Here is a 22,582-nt window from a genome sequence, read left to right on the forward strand (position 1 = left end):
TATGCCTAAACCTAACCTAAACTATGCCTAAACCGAACCTTAACCCTATCCTTAACCTCAGTAAAACTATGCCTAAACCTAACCCAAACTATGCCTAAACCGAACCTTAACCCTAACCTTAACCTCAGTAAAACTATGCCTGCCAGGGAGCCAATCAGACACATATGTAGGGCGGGTCTATGGGTGGGTCTTCTTATAACGTTGGTGGAATCCATAATCTAGCATCCGGTCAGTAGACTGTGCAGTTAGCAGATGAGCGCTGAGTACACAGGAAGTCACTGGTGATCTCTGTGTAACCCCTCACCTCAGTCAGTCCACTTCCTGTAGACGGGAGAGGGAGGAGCTAACGTCAACAGCCAAAGCATCACTTTTAGAAGGGCAGAAGTCGACTTTTTAAGTTTTATCGCAGCCGATGCATAATTTCAATTGCCAAGCCATTCCATTTGAATGTGATACCTCACCTGAATACAAACGACCTCTTCTGCCCTGAATCATGAACAATGCACAATCTCTGCTGTCTGCAGACAACCACTTCTGACATAAATTAATTTGTGCAGCACAATTTACAGACAGTAGAGAGGGCACTTTTAAACCATTGATCTTGATATGTGTATCTCAATACCAAACAAACAGACACAAATAGACACATTATGTCTGAAATATTCTGAAATATACGCAGAAAATGCATTTTCGGGTTGGTATATACATTTTATCCAATCAGGAGAGAGAGCACATCCAGGATAAACAAGTGAAATTGGAAGTGATGACACAAAGAAATAAGCAGACAAATGAAATTGGCAACCCACCTGAAATTTTATTTTCTGTTTATTAAAGGACTGTCTCCAGTCCTTTAATAAACAGTAAATACATTTTGAGGAGTCTCGTGGAGACCCCTGTTACTGAACAAACACTCCATAGCAATGATTACTATCAGAATATAGTGCTTTAACTTTGTATGGTTTTTTTCCTTTTCTTTTTTTACCAAAAAATATCACTACCACTGCCTTTAAATATCAGTAGGCCATTGAATTTCGATTTTTGTAAAAGGAAAGTAACCTGTGGGAGAGTGAGGCACAAATAAGGACCTGTTAGTTAAACGGTCTCTTCCAGCAGTGTTTGATCTTACCCTCCATGAGGTTGTAGAGATTGCAGTAGTTGGTACCGTGGTCTCTAATGGCATACCAGGACTCAGAAACTGACATGGCCTGCAGAGAAAGAGTTTGTTATGTCTGTCAGCATGCCAAACAAGACAGTACATACAGAGTTTGACAGGGAGAGAGACTGATAGATTGACAGAGGAGCTAATGTAGCTTATACTGTAGCTATAGGCAGAACGATGGTGAATTTGAGAGTGAGAGAAGGCAGCGGGGAGAGAAAGAGATAGTGTGTGTCTATGTGAGGGTGTAGAGAGAGAGAGAGAGAGAGAGAGAGAGAGAGAGAGAGAGAGAGAGAGAGAGAGAGAGAGAGAGAGAGAGAGAGAGAGAGAGAGAGAGAGAGAGAGAGACATGCAATCTCTCACATGATCTAATATTCTGCCCTAATACCAAAAGTCAGATGCTGACCAGTGTTGCCATGTCTGCTTATTACAAGCGACTTTGGGCTTGTTTTTCTGTAAAGTTGCTTGTAAATATTGTTTTTTTTTCTCTTTTTGCTTATTTGGGCTTTTTTCCTAATGTTGTTTAAACCAGTGGTTCTCAAACATTTTCAAATCAAGGACCCCCATATTAATATGTAGGCTATTTGTCCACGGACCCTCCTTCTGAAAATATTTTGTGCCAGGGACCAGATTTGTGTTTAAAAAAAATAAAAATGAAAATATCAGATCTACAAGCTATCGCGACGCGTTGTGATCTTGATTGGCTGTTTTCAAATATCCGATGCAGATAGGTTAATGTGGCCTAGTCGCTTCTTTTGGGCTTCTTTTCATAGACCTGGTTGCTTATTTCTCTTGTAAGATCTGGCAACACTGATGCTGACAGGTTCTCTCTTTTGTTTTGTAATGTGACACTGGAGGTTAGGAGGCCACAGACATACCGAAACATGACAGTGGGTGAAGAACCTATAAGAGTTCAGCCGGAAGGTGATGTCGTCCACAAACCTCTTAAAGGGAGTGGTGTGTTTGGCTGCTATGAAGTGAACAGAGGCCGCCTGCAGCTGTAGAAAGCAAACACAGGAAGACAAGGTCAAGGTCAAGGTTAGCCTGGCATGGCCAGACTAATATCACTGCGTAGATATTAGCCTGGAATCTCTGTGTGGAACCTGCATTTCCAAGGGGCGAATTAAAAAAAAGCCTTTGGTGATAAACCCGCCCTACATTTGCATACTGAGTCCTGATTGGTGCCCCACACGCGGGGCCAGACCAAATCTGCCGAGGGCTTTTTATTTTTTCTTCACTATAGCAGATCGTCTGGTTTCCATACTATAGGTTAAGGTGGTATTTATTAAACGAGACACATTGAGCCTGCACGCCGGTCACATGTATTTATGAATTATTACACGCAGATACACACATGAACAAATACGCGCACATTTGCACCGCAAACATAAATGGAATTTTGTGAGACTTGTGAGTACAAAAACATGTACAGTTCACATACACTCTATTCTACACATGTACTTTCATTTCATACCTTGTAAAGGCACCTCTGTCCTCCCATGGCACAGCTGGCTATGGTTCTCCACTTCTTAATCTGTGTGACGAGGTTCCCATAAACCACTCGACAGGGAACCCCAAAGTACCTGGAGGCAAAAGGTCCCACATTAACGAGATAAAACGTTTATCCATTTCACTTTGACTGTTTTGCTTCCTAGAGGAGAAAGTTTGAGCATCTTAAAATCTAACACAACTGTTTTCCAATTCCCTGTGACTCGTGATCATTCCAGATGAAAGTGTGCCATCTACTGGATGAGTTTTGTGAGTGTTATTTTTGAATGACTTGGTGTCTTAAATTTTGAATGACTTGGTGCATTGTGTGTACAAGACTTGGTGTCTTGTACACACAAGGGTTTTGTCACACACACCTAATTCCATGCCAGCCAGACTCACAAAGTCCTTGGTCTCATTTTGTTTTAAAGCCAGAGGGGCTCATTTGCTGACAGGGAAGCCTTATAACTCAGCCGTGTTCAGTGCAGATTCTCTTTTACTGTCACTGTTATGTCAAAGGAAAAAATGATGCAGTATTCTTTTTGCCATGTGAACTGATCCACTGCTAGATTTTTAGACAACATGGTTTGTCACTCTACTTGTTTTATGAAGGTATACATCACGTCATCATTCATTCCATTTTGGTGAGAGTGGTGAAGCCGGACAAACGAACAAATGGTGGTGTTTAACGTTGTTTGGTTAATGCCATTAGAGGTCAACAAAATCACAAACGAGTTATACACAATAGATATACTGTAGTATAGCAGCAGTATAAAGATACATTTGTTTGGATGGGAGTGTGCAAGTGTGTACCCCAATAATGTGATATTCCTTTTTGTGTTATATTTTTGCATGTGTGCCAATAGCATATTGATTGTACTTATTATTAAGTGTATACGGTAGTCCACCCACATATACACCATTTCATCCTCTGTTATAAGCAGTGATGGAAGTACTCATATGTTTTACTTAAGTAAAAGTATCAATACTGCGACGTAGATATTCTGTTACAGTAGAAGTCCCGTATTCAACATTTTCAAAATCATCGGCATCAAAATATACTTGAAGTACCACAAGTAAAATAATGTCCCATTTCACAAGTTCAAAATATTTAAAAAAAAGTCTTGATGCGAAGCATTGTGAGCTTGTACATTTGCTATTTTCAAATGGACGAAATATATATAGGGCTGAAGTGGTTTGTTTTGTAATAATCTACAAAGTAACTAGTAACTAAAGTTTTCATTAGTAAAAGTACAATATTTTCCTCTGAGATGTAGTGGGGTAGAAGTAAAAGTATGGAAAATTGAAATACTCTAGTAAAGTAAGAATACCTCAAAATTGTACTTAAGTACAGTACTTGAATAAATGTACTTTACAGTTTACACCACTTATAAATAGGCTATATTGCACCTTTTGAACCATGACTCTTAAAGTGCGTTACTGTGACATTGAAAACACAGGGCAAACACATAAAACCATAAAACACAAATTATGAAACATCCTGTACATAGCCTATCACATAAATACATAACAAAAAAACAATATGCTGAGCTTGACTTTGATTGTCATTTTCCGCATGAGCACAAGAACTGGAGTGCCTTTTGTCTGTGTCCTCGGGATGGAAAAACTATCAATCACAGTAGCTAATTAGAAGATCATGAGGATTAGGCTACAACAGCTTGTTTTCCAACCATATCAGATGTGAATAGGGTTATTAATAAAATCGCACGTAGGCTAAACATGAACAAACAAGTATCATGTAATCTGTTTTATAGTGGCTTATAATGTATTCTGAAAACATGACTTCTGAAACATAACATTGATAGGGAAATAGCCCTAAGCAAACATTAGCTTTGTGAACAGAGAAGGAAGGAAAGCACTATTCAAATTAAGTTACAGTAAGTCTTTTTTTTACTGTGGTGTGAGTACTCAGGTTGTTGGTAATTCATTGTACTTAACTTCAGTATTTCAATTTTAGGCCTTTTGTATTGTCATATAATAAAATATATGTAACCCACAATTCTACTTCTCACTGCACCATATACAGGTACTTTCTTTACAGATTTGAAGGATAGGTTTTCAAACACATGAGACATCATGTTGTTGTACATCTATCCAACCTTAATGGAAAATGAACAGAGCAAAAGTAACTGGACCCCTGGTCTCTTCAGCTGAATCTACTGTACAGATATTGATGCATTAATGATAAAATATCTACCTGCACTAAAGTACAACAACAACACTGAACATTATCTTTTAACCCTAGCACATTTAATAACTGCATGCTTCAATATATGTACTCAAGTGTATAACATACAACTTTTATCAATTTTAAATAAAAACAAATGTTTAAAAGCGCAGATTTGAACATAAAATGGTACAGCTAGAATTTCAAATATGAAGAACACACATGCAGTAAACAGACAGTGCTGTGGCGTTTGGGAGAGCAACATACCATTCTACTTTACACTGGGCATGGAAAGGTCCTGTAGAGCCCAGGTCAGACGTGCTAAAGACCAGAGCGACGGTGAAAAACAAGCCTGGGAGATTCATAGTTCTCTGAGTTATATTTTGACTTAGATAGATTCTGGTCTGATCAAATACGACACAAAAAGAAAGTATCCCAATCCAGGTCCGTTGAGAGAGAGAGAGAGAGAGAGAGAGAGAGAGAGAGAAAGAAAGCGCCCAGGAGTAAAAAAAAAGAAGGGGAAAATCACAGGATGATCATGTGCTTTTCCAAAAAGGAAATTGCCTAAATTAAATTTACTATGCAAAGTTAGCTGCTTCAGACAGACAAAGTAGAAGTAGAGGCTATTTGCCAAGCTGTCCTCTTTTGACATGGATCGAGTTCTTAAAAAACTATAGCCTAAGCCAGGGGTCACCCTGTAGTTGAGAGAACGATGAAGCAGGGACCCCCACTACTACATATTGTATAAAATTGTGTTGCAGATTAAACGTTATAGATTTAATAGGTAGCTTCATAGACTTGTTTGACAGCACTATCATTGTGTAGTGTTGTGTTGTATTCATGTTAATGTGTATAGACAGTTAGACAGACAGTTAACCACTTAAACCCTCAATGCTTAGAAAACGTGTACTTGGTCTGCTTTTTTCCCCCACACACCAAAATTGCCTCTTTGCCAAAAATAGCCGATCTACAGGCTCACAACCCCTCGCAGCGTGAGGCGTTGTGAGCTTGCTATTATAGATCTGCTATTTTCAAATACTTTGTGTTTGTTAATAGCGGCTTAGTAATAGCTTATTAATAATGGCTGTACCTTCCTGGCCAACATCCCCAATGGCTCCCAGGTTACTTTGTAGCACTTTATTGTTTTCTTTGCATTCTATTTCCTGTCTTTTTTCTTTTTATTCGTATTTTTCTTTTCTTTTTTTTTCTTCTTTTTTTTCATCTGCTAAATGCCTAAATTGTAATGGTAGTGAAATTAACAGTGTATAGGAATCCAGGGAATTTAGTGGCTAAGAAAATGTATTTCCAGCATGTCTTGGGGTGCATCTGTGTGCATTAGCTCCTACTGTTTTATTTTCATGAGAATATTTTTTTTGTTTAGTGTCCTTAATTTAATAATTTACATTATGTGTATCTTGGGAGGATTCCATGTCTCCCTCTTAGCCAGGTAAAACTATTTAAAAAAAAATTGAAATGTTTTCCCATTTAAAATGTCTAACAGTCATTATTTTTTTATTTTAATTTCAGTGCACTTCTTTGTTTTTGTACATACAGTATTAGGGAAGCAATTTTTCGTCTCAGATCAATAATAAAATTACAGCATACCAAAGTCAACATCAATCTTTTATAACATAATCTGACATTTTCCCAGCCCCAGACCAGTCTGATACTTCAAGTAGGTTTAAACACATTTAAAATTATTTGTAAACACTACAACTTGAGTTATTTTTTCATCTTCTTTTATTTTAACCATCAAAGCTTTCTGAAACTTGCCAGCATCTGGCAGCTGCCAGATGGTGTTACAATTTGGTAGTCATTTAAGTCATCCTTTTCACCACATGATGGGGCTATAGGTTAAAGTTATAGTCTCATACAGTGCACACACAAAAAAAAGGCTAATACATGTATTGGTGACATGAAAGTGCACCTCACCACTTAATATTACTGACATTGTTCATTGTAGTAGGCCTATTCAAACTTGATTATAAAAAGTTGCAATACAGAGGTCTAATCTGTTTATAATAATGGAGGCCTGAAAGATGAATGTGATTCCTTTTTAGGCCTAATTCTGGAGATGTTAACATGCAAGTCGTAGGCAAATGTGAATGTGCAACATAATAATACTGGATACGGATACGGAAATGGTGCACGCGTGTATGTGTGAGTGCAAATGACCGGATACCCCCATGCCGGATACAGTAGGCGAGCACTGAGATGTAAATAGAAACCAAGCTTTCCACAGGTACTACTGGGGTGACGCGAGGTTATCTCTAGATCCCATGGACCGGAGGGGCGGTTGTGCTGTGATTGGCTGGTTGGCTCTGTCAAGCAAACAAAGCTAGTTTAATTCAGCTAGACTTCAGGTTGGATCTAGCCGCGCGGTATAGATTGGATCGCTCTGTGTAGTTGTTTAAATTTTAAATATCTTAAACAAAACATTATCTTGTCTAAACAAGTATACTAGTACCTGCAAATGCTTTACTCTCTTGGTGATTATCTGGCACAGCTGTGTGAATTAGCAAACTGGACATTTAGACTGAATGTTTCCTTTATCATCTTGCGCTAATGCACGCAACTGTTTTGCCAGGTTTTATTTTTGTTGTTTCTCATAAGAGTGCATTATGGAGTTACATTTGTGTCTTTATTAACCAAACAAAAGAAAAACATTTGAGAGAGAAAAAATATAAACAGAGCAAAGAATAGTTTTGAATGAAAACAAATTAAAACAGCAAGCAAAAAATAATAATTTGTAAGCAAAGGAAATTATATAAACAGAACAAAAAACTATTTTTAATTAAAACAAATTAAAAACGCAATCAAAAAAATATATTTGCAAGCAAAGAAATATAAGATTTGAAAGAAAATAAAAAATAATTGAGAACAAAACTTTTAAAATTCAAGAGTAAAAAAATAAGGAAAAACGGTTTAAACTACATAAAACAAAATGTTTGGGTAATAAAATGTGTTGTGCTAAATAAAATGTTTTTAATGTTTTTTTTCCTCATTTGCGAATGAAAGTTGTTTTTTTCTGATTGCAAAATGCCTTCTCTCTCAAAACCTATGTCTTTGGTCTCGATTTTTTTTTTCTCTCTCTTGGATTTGTTTGTGTGAGGGGTTAAAGTTCAGAAGGCGGGTCCTACGCTGATAGATGTAAGACACCTCTCCATTGGTCACTTGGAGTCTGAGTGACAGCTCCCCCTTCCTTATGTAGCTTGTTGAATGCAGGGATGGAGGTGTGTTACGGCCAGCATGGTTTTTTGATTGATTGAATTATTAGCAGTTTGCAAAAAAAAACAAAAAAAACATGAAAGTATAATGCAAGGTCAGCTAAGAGTATTTAAAACCCAAGAAAGATGACTTGTTTCCATTGGGGTCCTTTGTACTCAATTCATAGAGACATTTAATGACAGACAGATATACACTACTATGCAAAACATCATAAAAACAAAAAAAATATGTACAGTAAACAGTTTGAGTAAACAGATTGATGGAATACTTTATTAACAGTAGGATACAGAGGTACAATTGTACAATGATTGTTATAAGGATAACACAAAAAGGCTTGTTTCCTTTGTGGTCCTCTGGGACTGAGGTCAGAGCTCCATTGCAGCTCTGGATGCTACACTATTCGTTACAATATTGAGCATTTTAGGCTATTAGCAATTCAGATGATTCCCTAATGTTAGGTTTCTGTTCTACTTACAGTTTGTGATCTGTATTTAAAATTGTTGTATTGTTGTTACTGTTATAGTAGGCCAGTGGTTCCCAAACTTGGGATCGGGACCCTCAGAGGGGGTCCCCAGATTAGCTTAATGGGCAACATTGTTTTCTCTCTCAACAGTAAACAAACCAACCTATACAGTATAAGTGTATACAGGGTAACACATTTCTAAAGTGACAATTTAATGACTTTTAAGACCTTTTTAAGGCATTGTGCGCTTGTAGTTCGGCTATTTTCACAATATTTATCTGTGGAACCGAGTCAAACTAAATCTAATGCCTGGGTCAGGGTGGGTGGTCCCCAGTTCAAGTATGATTATTTTGGGGGGTCCCCAGTTCAAATATGATTATTTTAGGGATTCACAGCCTGAAACATTGGGAACCCTTTGAAATTATAAAATAAAGCTACATAATTTTATGTTATATTCGTTATTCTAATTAAGGCAAGGCTGAAGTGACTGGCCTATTGGCCAGGCCCATTCCAGATAGACTGCTTTGGAAACATTTCGTCTGATAGTGTGCTTCAGGCTGTGAATCCCTAAAATAATCATATTTGAACTGGGGACCCCCCAAAATAATCATACTTGAACTGGGGACCACCCACCCTGACAAGCACTTGAAATTGTAGGCATTAGATTTAGTTTGACTCGGTTCCACAGATAAATATTGTGAAAATAGCCGAACTACAAGCGCACAATGCCTTAAAAAGGTATTTAAAAGTCATTAAATTGTCACTTTAGAAATGTGTTACCCTGTATACACTTATACTGTATAGGTTGGTTTGTTTACTGTTGAGAGAGAAAGCAATGTTGCCCATTAAGCTAATCTGGGGACCCCCTCTGAGGGTCCCGATCCCAAGTTTGGGAACCACTGGCCTACTATAACAGTAACAACAATACAACAATTTTAAATACAGATCACAAACTGTAAGTAGAACAGAAACCTAACATTAGGGAATCATCTGAATTGCTAATAGCCTAAAATGCTCAATATTGTAACGAATAGTGTAGCGTCCAGAGCTGCAATGGAGCTCTGACCTCAGTCCCAGAGGACCACAATGGAAACAAGCCTTTTTGTGTTATCCTTATAACAATCATTGTACAATTGTACCTCTGTATCCTACTGTTAATAAAGTATTCCATCAATCTGTTTACGCAAACTGTTTACTGTACATATTTTTTTTGTTTTTGTTTTTATGATGTTTTGCATAGTAGTGTACATCTGTCTGTCATTAAATGTCTCTATGAATTGAGTACAAGTCATGGAAATGGAAACAAGTCATCTTTCTTGGGTTTTAAATACTCATAGCTGAACTTGCATTATACTTTCATGTTTTTTTGTTTTTTTTGCAAACTGCTTATAATTCAATCAATCAAAAAACCATGCTGGCCGTAACACACCTCCATCCCTGCATTCAACAAGCTACATAAGGAAGGGGGAGCTGTCACTCAGATTCCAAGTGACCAATGGAGAGGTGTCTTACATCTATCAGCGTAGGACCCGCCTTCTGAACTTTAACCCCTCACACAAACAAATCCAAGAGAGAGAAAAAAAAAATCGAGACCAAAGACATAGGTTTTGAGAGAGAAGGCATTTTGCAATCAGAAAAAACAACTTTCATTCGCAAATGAGGAAACAAAACATTAAAAACATTTTATTTAGCACAACACATTTTATTACCCAAACATTTTACTAAGTATTTTGTTTTATGTAGTTTAAACCGTTTTTCCTTATTTTTTTACTCTTGAATTTTAAAAGTTTTGTTCTCAATTATTTTTTATTTTCTTTCAAATCTTATATTTTTTTGCTTGCAAATATTTTTTTTTGATTGCGTTTTTAATTTGTTTTAATTAAAAATAGTTTTTTGTTCTGTTTATATAATTTCCTTTGCTTACAAATTATTATTTTTTGCTTGCTGTTTTAATTTGTTTTCATTCAAAACTATTATTTGCTCTGTTTATATTTTTTCTCTCTCAAATGTTTTTCTTTTGTTTGGTTAATAAAGACACAAATGTAACTCCATAGTGCATCCGTTGTCTGTCAACAACACAGTAGTCTGTGCCTTGACTCCAGTGTGCTGACTCTCTCCCCGCCCCTTGCGCTTCAACACGGTCCCGAATGTCCCCCCACTTTTCAGATATCAACTTATTTTTTCTTAAAAAAATACAAAACACTTTTCTGTCGCTTTTTTTCCCGACCGGCGCTGATCTAGCACCTCACCGTTCATGTGTTGCGCTATCGTCGTTGTGTATTGGCTTTGGCTGCATGCTTGCCTCTCACCGCAATGACCATTCTGTTACTGGCTACGTGCAGTTGCTCTGTCAACTTGATCAACTAGGTGCCAGACAAGCTAATACACAACACATCGTTGTTCTTTGTAAACTGGCTGTAGGTGTGAAATAATGGGGGCTCGGGCTGCTCGAATCAAGTGCTGCGCGCAGGGCAGCGCTCCGTGGATTCGTGTATAGAACAGACCAGGGATCAGATTACTGCAGTGGTGGAACTCAACAAAGTTGTTCCCCCATCAGTTAAGTGAGAGCGCACGCACAAACGTGGAATCAAAGTGCACCGTGGCATCATGTGATCCCTTATTAATCGAGGTGAAAACATGCAATTTAATGTCATTGTCTCTTATTGTAGGCTGCTACAGTTAGGCTAGATTTCATATGATATAGCTGACATCTCGCCTATGTGTTAGAAGGATTCAGATCTACATGAAGCTCACGTGTGAGCTTGTAGATCTGCTATTTTCAAATTGCCAAAGTATACTGTGTAAGTGGTTTTGTAATAATAATCAAAATCTAAAAAGTAACTAACTAAAGTTATCAAATAATTGTAGTGGAGTAAAAGTATAATATTTATCTCTGATATGTAGTGGAGTAGATAAAAGTATTGAAAATTGGAAATACTCCAGTAAAGTAAAGTTCCTCAAAATTGCGTCTCAATTCTTCTGTATGGTATAGGTATTTTATTATTAGGCTATAATATTATTGCAGTTTGTCCAGCTGTGGACAGTTATTTTATAATAATAATTATTATTATTTTTGTTGACCAACTCTCTCCTATAGCTCTGAGGTTCCAGGGCTAGATACACTGTAGCTGTATAGCTCTTTAACCTGTCCTGCACCAGCTTATGTTTACTGCTGTTGCTGCATGACACCTGAATTTCCACACAGGAATCAATAAATGCTTATCTTATCTTATCTTATCAATCAATGCTGTCAGTCTTTATGAATGAACATAGCTTGCGTCAGCCGATTAAGTCACTGACAACCAACCACCAATCTCAGTGCGACCGTCTCTCCGGGCTATGGGATAGTAGTATATCCCCTCCAGCAACAAGTGCCGGGAAATACATGGGGAAATATGTTTTTATGTTTTATTTTTTTCAAGAACAGCTCCTACGTCACGAGTCACAGCTAAGTGACCCCCTGTCCCGTCCTGTCCTGTCCTGTCCTGTCCTCAATGTCCTGTGACTGTCCTGTAGCGTAGCCACAACATTGTCATTCTACTAGCTCCGCATGTGTTTCTCAGCGAGTCCCAATGAGTTTTACGGAGCGATGAATGAAGAGACCTGTTGCGTGCCGTGAGTGACATCACTGTTTTCCATTTGTCATCATGAACAAGGATCGTGTGTAACGTGTTCCTTCCTTCTACCACTGTTATTATTATAGTGGCCTAGCCTATCGCTATCGTATAAATGTATAGGTTTTAAACTGAAGATGTGTGTCGCGGCGGGCTGCGGCCATTCGCGGGTGTCCCGAGAGACATGGCGTGATTTTGACTGACCTTACTTTTTTTACGTGGCAGGTTTGAGGTTTCACTAGAAGAGGCTTCTATTCCGGGACCTGATGGACTGTGTGGACAGGTCTGGTCAGCTGTTTTCAGACATTTGATATGAGTTTAATTTATCTTCAGTGAAAGACCCACGTTCAAACCAGGTAAATTCAGATTAAAAAAGAAATATTGTTGTTAATATCATTATTTATATTATTATTATATTATTATATTATTATTATTATTATTATCATTATATTATTATCATCATCAACATAATCATTTTTATAAGTTTGTTATCTGAAAAAGTAGAACGATTATATATATCGAGCTAATAAAGCTCTTTGCTTACAAATAATATGTAGCCAATAAGTATCATGAATGTCTTTGACAGTCATCTTTTCCCAGTGACACTTGTCTAAACCATTTAAAAATTAATAGTTTTTATGCAAGGAATATATTTCGCCCATGTAGCCTTCAAAAAATCTCACAGTCTTTGTTACCCGTGGCAATGGCATAGTTAGTCCTGTGGATTACTGGTTTATTGTGTGGGAATTAAACCCCAAGTTATGTGAAATCTCTCCTCCACTCTGCATTCCTGAGTGTCAAATTGGCTCCTAGACTACAAGCCAACTGAATGTGACCACGTATGCTCAAAGCATGGTCTCAGCCCTTAATTAAAGGCTTTCGTTGTAGTGTGGCTTCAGTTATAGGCCTACCTTTATGTTCTGTTTTAGTCACTTCTTTGACAAACTGATAATATGATGGGTGTATGTGTCTGTTGCGAAAACACGCTACCTACTTCTTTGTTTGTTTGTTTGTTTGTTTGTTTATTTGCATGCTTCTGTCATGTGTTTCCACTCAGGCAGTAGGCTATATGAGTGTCCTTTGAAATGTGTGAACATGATGATGCCTGGTCTTTCTTGCTGTGCAGTGATGAAGAGCCCAGAGACCGATTCTGAGAAAGGACAACACAGTTCACAATGCACACAACAAGAGTGGCAGGAAATGGATGACATGGACTTGGGGGCTATACCTCAACTTGACCCAAAGGTACACAAACACACACACGCACGCACGCGCGCGCGCACGCACACACACACACACACACACACACACACACACACACACACACACACACACACACACACACACACACACACACACACACACACACACACACACACACACACACACACACACACACACACACACACACACACACACTCTCTCAGTCAGTTCTCTGGGTCAGATAGGGATCTGTCTAAATTGGGAGCCTGCTTTTGATTTGGCTTGAGAGCTGTAGTGTGCTACTGAAATAATCATCACAGGACTTGACTTTCAAGACAGGGAGGGAGACTCAAGCCTAATTTATACGGTAGAAGACAACCTCTGTGAGACAGATTTTTTGGCTCTTTGACATTATTTGGAATGTCTCACACAGGCTGTGAGCTAGTTTGCTCATAACTCCTGACATTTCTAGTCGCTCACACCATTGCTATGATCACACTTGTCAGTGTGCCGATGTACTGAGTATAAATGCCCAGAGTTATGAGCTTTGAGCCATTTAGCTTGTATTACACAGTATAAACTTGGCTTCATTGAACTCGCTAGCAAGAATACCAGTAGTACATGTAGAAGTAGAACAACAACAAGGGAGTGTACCTCATTGTCTGGTTGAGTCATCATTATTAGGAAATGTGCCCATATAATCGCATGTGTACATAACTCATACTCATACATAAGATACTGTACCAATCAGTATATCAGTTAACATGAGTTTAATGGAAGGTTGGATAAAGTAAGAGAATGGAGTAAGGGTAACCGTGGTATAGGAATAGATCAGTGGTTCTCAACTTTTTTAGCTCTGGACCACTCGCATATTTCAGTTAAATAATGCCTGGGCTTGATATAATGTTTTGCACGTAGTATCGTGCAACAAATTAAATCAAGCCCTTAACAGTCATTATTTAATTTCAAGCTTTTTCTCCCACACCACGCCTATTAATTCAAATATTTGCTTACATTTGATATTTTAATACATTTAACAAAGGTATTTTATTAATGTATTAACATTTTAAAACATTTTCCCATGGACCACCTGCAGGCCTAATCATGCCATGGACCACTAGTAGTCTCGTGGACCATTGGTTGAGTGCTACCAAAAAAAAACGAATTAGCCCATAATATCCCCTCCCAACAGTGGTCCCCGGGTTGATTCTTAGTTAGGGTGGTGGTCCCTGGTTCACAATCATCACCCCTGTGTTAGGTGAAAAGGAGTGGCTGGTGACTCCATGTTTATGGGAGGAGACGTGTGTTGTCTACACACCAACCCCAAACCAAGAGTTGGGGTTGGCAGTGACAAAGACTATACACACGGGGGTAATTGACAATGACTAAATGGGGGAGAAATTGATAAAACAACTAAACAGTTGATCCAAAAGCCTAAGCATTTCTGTATTTTATTTTATTTAGTTTGGACCTAATGGCAGGAAATGTAATTTGAGAGAGAGAAAAAAGGCAGTAATATTGCCTTTGAGATTGAGATTAATCTCTGCCAAAGTGGTACACCATTTTCAAACCATCATTCAGTTCTGGAGTAAAGAACAATCAACTACACTCTACATGGAGAAACATAACGCTTCCTGTATTGTCCTATATTCTCCAGGACCACGAGAACCAAGAATGTGCATTGCTGACCCAGATCAAGCCTGGACCCCTGCTGACCTCTCTGTATATGGAGAGCTTTGAGTTCCCTCCCAGCGTGGCTCTGGAGGAGATGCCCCTCTTCCCACAGTGGGCGCTGCCACTGAGGCTGACGGCCATTCTCATGGCAGGGACCTTCCTCTACACATTCCTTAGGGATGTGCTGCAGCCCTTTGTCACCCAGAACAAGAATTACTTCTATAAGGCAAGTGTTTTTTTGGCCAGTGTCAAAAAACTTTTTTTCCTCGTGGCATCAACAAATTATTTGAGCCATAGAGTAATTCTTGTTCTGTATGCTGCTTTTTCTTTTTCCTAAGATGCCAGTGTTGGTGATGAACAAGACTCTACCGTGGACATCGATCACCTTGCTGGGCCTGGTCTATCTGCCTGGCCTGCTGGCTGCCCTGCTGCAGCTACGCAGAGGTACAGTACACAACAACTACAGTACAACTACTGTACACAACTACTTTCGTCCACTTCTTGTGTGGTCGAAATAAATAAAAAACACTTTTTTTTTTGACACTGTCAGAGCCAGAGCAGGCGCCCCTACTTTTGGGATTGTCATTACAGGTGTAAGATTTTCAAAAATAGCACACAGATCCACAAGCTCTTCCCTCCAGATCCACAAAATCTTCACTATTTGTCGTAGCCTACAATGAAGTATACTGTAGAATCAGAATCAGAATCATCTTCATTGTCACATCACAGGTTTACAGAAGTAAAAAAGTGGGTGAAATTAGTTTTCGTGCATAGTTCCCATCGTATCGTTATTTCCATAGAAAAAAGAAGGTCTGTAGGTCTCAACCCATTAAGACGGGGAAAGCATCTGTGTCATTTTATATTTGACCACTTTAACCACTATTTTAGACTTTGGCTATTCAAAAATAACAGATCTACAAGCTCATAGCGCGGCACCAAGTGACCCGCAGCACGAAGTGACGAAGTGAAGCGGCACGAAGTGGCGCGCTGTGAGCTTGTAGACCTGCTATTTTTGAAAAATTATGAAAATGTGTGCAAATCTTTAAATATATATATATTTTGAAGCGAACATTTTTAATTCAAATCTTTGCTTCTGGAGGTCCCTGGAACAAAATATTTTGAGTTGGGGGTCCATGGCCAGACACATATCATTTTGGGAGTCCTCTGACATGAAAAGGTTTTGAGCACATAGCATAGCAACATAACTTTTTCAGAAAACTGTTAGGATTTAGAAAACATTTTTTGAATCAGCCTCAGGTCTTAAGGGGTTAAGCTCCTCCTGCCCAACACTGAGTTGAGTCAGATCCCTCAGACAGCAATAAAATCCCAGCTAAAGACACCGCAGACACGTAGCCATAAATCCCCCAGCAGGCCCTTTATCTAAACTAGACTTAACAGACTAATAGACGATGATGTTGAAATGCCTGGGAGCTGAAACTGTTTACAGAGGGGTCTGTAGAATAATAAGACTTTGAACTCAAAACAGTGATACCAACCGTATAGACTGTGACATACAGTATGCCCACAACCCCTCACACACACTGGCACACCACATGTGCATCCACAGTAACCAGTATTACACTGCACCAAAGTTGTCATTTTTAAATCCAAAGTAAGATTAAAACCCAGATCATCAAAAGTGATTGTAACTCCTGCATATCCTGGACTTAAAGTAGCATGGTTATTCAATCTCTCCTTTCCAGGTACAAAGTATAGTCACTTCCCAGAGTGGCTGGACAGGTGGCTGTGTATGAGGAAGCAGCTGGGACTGTTGTCATTTTATCTGGCCTGTCTCCATGCTATCTACAGCCTCTCGTATCCCATGAGGAGATCCTACAGGTACAAACTGCTCAACTGGGCATATCAACAGGTAGGGCACTTGCAACTGTCACATACTGTAGCATAGGAAGACAAGGAGAAGTTTGTTTTTCATAATGTTATATCATTACTGTCGGGCAGAAACCTCTTATCTCCATTTTTTTTTTTTTCAAAAATAAATGCCCTACAGCGTCACACAAAAGCATAAAAAGTAGCAGATCCACAAGCTTGAAACGTGGTGCGAAGCGGCACATTTTGAGCTTGTAGATCAGCTACTTTTGCTATTTTTGAATTTGAATCCTGAAAAGTTTTGGACACCCGACAGAGACGATAAACCTTATTACTATATGCTGAAATAATCTACGTCATTTAGGTGACGGTCAGTGGTTCTCAATGTCCTTGGGGGTTTCCCAGCTAAACGATTGATTGTTAATCTTCCTCCTCTCATATTAGTTGTATTGGCCCAGCACCCACCGTCGAGTGCATGTAAATAAGTATGCTTTGATTGTTAATCCTCACCGTAATTACATATACACAAGTAGATACAACTAGAGAATATACAAGAATGGCTATTTTGATCAGAGTTTCACTGTTATGTCTATTCCTACAGTACATTGACAGTAAAGGAATTCTGGACAAAATGACTTAATCTCTTTCACAATCTATGTGCGTTGTACTACAGTTTATTTTGGCTAAAGGAGGCATTCTGCAGAGTAATTTGAGTTGTTGATTATTGACTTTGGCCCAATTCTTAGTCACAGTGTGTCACAATCAGCCATTTATTCAAAACCATACTCCCCCCTCTTTTCTATTAACCAGAAAGATTTATGTATCCTACCAACATTTCTTGACACCAACAATAAAACACCCACTAAAAACCTCCTTGTGTTGTCTCAACTAGCAAGGGTTTAGCTGTGCTGTGTCGTTTCTTGCTTAAAGTGTGTTTTCTGGACAGTTTCTCTGTCTGAACCCTGCTGGATCAGATATCAGGAGACAATAATGGCACTCACAATGCCCCACTCACAATGCAAGGTCAAAACTATCTGTGGTACTGTTACACTGCTCATAAACTACTTTCAGACGATTTCAGTCAGGCAACATCATACAGTACAACCCAATTCAAACATTTTAATATGAACACACGCAGAAACACACCTTTCTTTGTTTTCATACAGCGTTGTAGCATTGCAACAATTTGATATGCAGTATAATAACAATTATCGTGCCCTTCAGGTCCAGCAGAACAGGGAGGATGCCTGGGTGTCTGATGACGTCTGGCGAATGGAAATCTACATTTCTCTTGGCATCATGGCTCTGGGCTTGTTGGCTCTGGTAGCCATCTCCTCCCTGCCATCCGTCTCCAACACACTCAACTGGAGAGAGTTCACCTTTGTCCAGGTATTATCAGTGACTCCAGGGGGCTAAAATGTTTTAAACCATGGGTCTTCAATAGGGTGTCCTGGACCCCTAAGGGGTCCTCAGAGATACTGCAGGGAGGGGGGGCACCACATCTTTGTGTGATAGGGACTTTATTTTTATTTATTTTACATTAACCACTTGAACCCCCGCATCCCTATTCTTGGGGGAACAACATTAGCCAAACATTTTCGGCAAAGACGTTTGGTGTACAGGGAAAAAAGAGCAGACCAAGTACCGAGCCAAAGGTCAAGTTTACAAAGTATTGAGGGTTTAAGTCTTTAAAAACTGAAAAAGCACATTTAACGTGAATCCAATATGTAGTGGGTGTCCCTGCTTCATCTCCCTCTCAGCTAAGTGGTCTTTGGCCTGAAAAATATTGAAGACCCCTGATTTAAACTGTTAAGCTGTTTTCGGTTATAGTGTGTGAAACTATATTTTCATTGCATCTTTTAATTAACCGACAAAAAGGATGATTTGAGATCATTCAACATTAGCTGTCATTAAAAAAATTACCATACCACCAGAGTAGTTATTTTTTTTATTTTGCTCTGCGTCACTGTCAGCGGTAAACTGTTTTTGTCACTTTTGTCTGCACCTGTGTGTGAGTGTTGTGTCTACTGCTGGACAATTTGTTCGAAATTAGAAATGCAGGAGCAAAAACCTCTTAGAGATAAAAGGGGCCCAAACCAGTCAAAAAGCATAGCAAAATTGGAAGATTACTGGAAGGGTCTTTGTTTGAAACCTCGGACAAAATGTGGAAGGAGCCCCAGGGGGGTCCCCACATGATTTTTGGGGGTCCCCCAGATGATTTGCTTAATGTAACAGTAAACAAACCAACATGCAGTATACGTGTATTACAGTACAGGGTATCTGCACATTTCTAAAGTGACAATTTAAGATACCTTTTTAATAGCTCTAAAATAAAAAAAAAATGTAAAAGACCATTACTGCATCTAAAGTAATCAACAAACTATACTAAAAACTGGTCAAACATTGGTCAAATAATATAAGAAATACTTGTAGATCAGCTATTTTCACAAAACTAAATGTAATGCCTCGAACTTGTACAATTCCAAGTGCTTGTCAGGGTGGGGGGTCCCCAGTTCAAATATGAGTATTTTGGGCGGTCGTGGCCTGAAAAAGTTGAGAACCACTGTTCTACAGCATGTGTCCTGGGCCTTTACAGTGTCTTGCTGTTTTTTCTGCCCATGTCCATTTTTTGCCTCTTAAGATGCTTGTGTGCTATCTGTCATCTCTCTCTCTGTTCCTGTCCATCTCTCAGCGGTCTCTGGGCTATGCTGCGTTGCTGCTGTGCACGGCCCACGCTCTGGTCTTTGGCTGGAGGAAATGGGTGGAGATGAAACAGTACGTGTGGTACACGCCCCCGTCGTTCATCCTGGCCTCTCTCCTCCCACTGAGCGTTCTGTCAGTCAAAGCTGCGCTGCTGCTGCCCTGCTGGGGCAGGAGGCTGGAGCTGATTCGACGCGGCTGGGAGGCCCCTCCTCCTGTCTGTCACGGTGGTCACGGTGCGCCACCTGCCAGGCCAGAGACAGTCCGACTGAAATGACAGCAGAGTGCAAATACAAAGCTGCTGTAACATTCTAGTTTTGTTGTATTTCATTTTTTTCTTGCAGATTTTTTTTCTTTTTTCTTCTGTGAAAAAGACTTGCCTATCCTACAAACTAGATGTTCATCACCTAGGAAAGGAAGAAAAACAATCAATGTTAAAATGTCTGTTTTGTTACAAGTTACTCTATAGAGCCTATCTTTTTTTCTTTCTTTTTTTCAAAGATACGGGTGAGCAACGTTTTACAATAACAAGTTAGGCATTTATCTAGAGCAACTTACAAAGTGCAACATCAGAGTAAATTAGCATTAACCAGAGTCAACAAAGGACAGGGTAAATGGTAATGGTATGCAATCTAAATAACACTCTTAGCATTTGAGGTCAAGCAAACAGTATATGTCTATGTAAATAACAATGTAAACACTGAACCCACATACATCTGCACAATATAACCAGCATCTTGGCTATGTCACAAAATAGGCAACATTAGTTATATCTTAAAGTTCCAAAAAACATTTTAATCTGATTTATTTTTCTTCATAGTCCAAAATCTCTGCTGGACTTGAAACAGAAAGACAAAACGTCTGAAACGTTTTGACTGGAGGGAAGTGCTCAGTCATCTCTCATTTGAAAGCTTGTCCATACTTTGCAATATCACAGCTTGAATCTTACATTACGGGGAGTCATGAGGGGATCTTATCCCAAAAATATCTGCAGCAGTATCTGTAAGGAGAGATGCTTTTGAAAGCCTCAGTTCTACAAGCGCGACTCGCTGCCGAGATGATGAACGTCCAAAAGAAATTCAGTGAGTGTATGTTACAGCATTTCCTGATTCCTAGGGTTCTGTCGTCTCAGTTTACTGGTAATTTGGAGTGAGAGAGGTGCCTCCATGCAGAGATCAATAGATTGTAAAATATATGGACAAAGTGAGCCCCATTGGTTTCTACAGACTGTTTTGAAGTCACTTTTTCGGCAAATTGAAATCCGGCATCTTTGAATTTCCGGTCCCGAAATCGGACGGAAGTCGGACACGACTGCTATTGGCTGCAACCACAGCAAGGGTGGGTCTTCACTCGGTAGAACCAGTAGAAGCCCTAGAAACATACCCTACTTTATCATTTTTTAATTAATGTGACAATAGTTTACTAAACGCATATCATGATGATTTAAAAAAGACTTTAAACTAGCGATTGGAAACAAAGTGTTTATGAAAATGTTTACTAAGGTAGTAAAATCAAGTTTAAAGTCTTGCCAAAACCTCGTTCACTTCTATTGAGAGTACTTTGTTCTGCAGCCAGCACTGCCCTGCAGATGGTGAAATAGCGACATCTGCTGAGCCATTAATAGGCTATTCTTTTCCTTAAAGGGATTACACCATGAATAACTTTTTCTTATTTTTTGTGTGTTTTTGGTCTCCCCTACCTCTCTTCTATCCCCAAAGATACCCCAGTTTGAACACTTAGGCTTTCACAGCAAATCTGGGGTTTTCTGTAAATTGGTCTCAAAACAGGCCAAACTGATTTGCACCCTGACGTGACGTCACGTCAGGGTGCATGCATACAATGCATACAAAATGGCTCAATAGCGCCCCGTGCCAAACAGGACAATGTGGTATTGCAGGTGAAAGTGCTTTATAAGCCAGAGAGAAGTTAGTTGGAATGAGTATATCTGAGGCTTGATTTAGGCTCAAACCTTTTGAAAAACGTTTGAGGGACATAAATAATAGTCTGACCTCTTTATCACATGACCGAGGTTGGGAGGAGGTTAGGGCCGCAAAGCAAAGTGGGGAGGGAGGAGAGGAGCCGAGAAGAGGCCCAAGAGGCCGGACTTCGCATGACATGTGTGCAGAGCTATAATTAGGCCAGGTCGCCGTCATGGTTCAGAAATATCTCTTACAGAGGAAATTTACTATTTAGAAGGGATAACAGTCGAAATGTTTAGGAACGATGAGGATGTGAATCTGTTACACACACCGCTAAAGCATGAGGAGGAATTTGACTATTTAGAAGGAGGAAATGTTTGGAGAGTTTGACGCGGCCCTGACATCTGATGAGTCTTGGACTCTGTCTGGACCAACCTCGGATCGGGCCTAGATGTGAGGGCCGCGAAGCGGCCCTGACATCTATTTTTTTTAATTCATGGTGTAGATCTTGTAACCCATTTTTTCACCCAGTGCCAATTACCTATGTAATCCTGGGCGCTATACTCCAGCCTTGGTTGAAACAATGACAAGTGCATGCACAATGCACATCCTATTCAAAGTCGAGGTGCTGACAAACGGCAGATCAGCAGTGAAAAACAATAAAAGTCTGCACACTGGTTCTCAGCTCCACTTAATTTTTATTGCTACTCAGTGCTCAACGTTTTGAAGATCTTCATCAGAAATTGCTGATGAAGATCTTGTGATCGATACATGGATGGAGGAGCAATAATAACCAATGTGCAGACTTAATTGTTTTTCCACATGTGTTTAAACATTTCTCTCAGATTCATAACACTGACAATCTTTGATGCAGGTATGTTTTTTAAATATATATCGTCCCTGTCGGGTGGAAACCTTGTATGTCCGAAACCATTCCTTTTTTATTATTGTCATTTGAAAAAATTAACATATATATATAGGCCAAAATGATAAGATCACTAAGTGACCTGTGTTGTGAGCTTGTAGATCTGCCAATTTCATTATTTTTGTGCGACACTCTTGTATGATGAAGCATGGCATTAATTTATGTGGAGAGATACGAGGTTTCTGCCTGACAGCAAC

At 39.2% G+C, this 22,582-nt stretch overlaps 2 protein-coding genes across 4 annotated transcripts; one reads left to right on the top strand and one right to left on the bottom strand.

Moving 5' to 3' along the window:
* Positions 1 to 229: 229 nt before the first annotated feature.
* LOC308076963 (uncharacterized protein) lies at positions 230 to 5,251 on the bottom strand (the record flags this gene model as incomplete). The annotated part of the gene is made up of 5 exons (XM_080417488.1): positions 5,100 to 5,251; positions 2,631 to 2,739; positions 2,035 to 2,154; positions 1,127 to 1,205; positions 230 to 321 (listed from the first exon to the last, which is right to left on the bottom strand). Exons 1-5 carry the CDS (start codon positions 5,195 to 5,197, stop codon positions 230 to 232), a joined length of 498 nt encoding a protein of 165 aa, XP_080273614.1. The 5' UTR covers positions 5,198 to 5,251.
* A 6,672-nt stretch (positions 5,252 to 11,923) lies between these two features.
* LOC308077480 (STEAP1 protein-like) lies at positions 11,924 to 21,475 on the top strand. 3 transcript variants are annotated; one of them, XM_080418176.1, is made up of 8 exons: positions 11,924 to 12,183; positions 12,370 to 12,493; positions 13,264 to 13,382; positions 14,998 to 15,240; positions 15,353 to 15,458; positions 16,718 to 16,884; positions 18,066 to 18,230; positions 19,534 to 21,475. In XM_080418176.1, exons 3-8 carry the CDS (start codon positions 13,266 to 13,268, stop codon positions 19,816 to 19,818), a joined length of 1,083 nt encoding a protein of 360 aa, XP_080274302.1. In that variant the 5' UTR covers positions 11,924 to 12,183; positions 12,370 to 12,493; positions 13,264 to 13,265; the 3' UTR covers positions 19,819 to 21,475. The 3 variants fall into 3 exon arrangements, with proteins under 3 accessions (XP_080274302.1, XP_080274301.1, XP_080274300.1); XM_080418175.1 differs by having other exon boundaries at positions 11,924 to 12,142; XM_080418174.1 differs by having other exon boundaries at positions 11,924 to 12,138; positions 12,363 to 12,493.
* The last annotated feature ends 1,107 nt before the right edge of the window (positions 21,476 to 22,582 follow it).

The sequence above is a fragment of the Gymnoscopelus braueri genome, assembly GCF_963280865.1.
Source record: "Gymnoscopelus braueri genome assembly, chromosome: 21".
Taxonomy (NCBI): Eukaryota; Metazoa; Chordata; class Actinopteri; order Myctophiformes; family Myctophidae; genus Gymnoscopelus; species Gymnoscopelus braueri.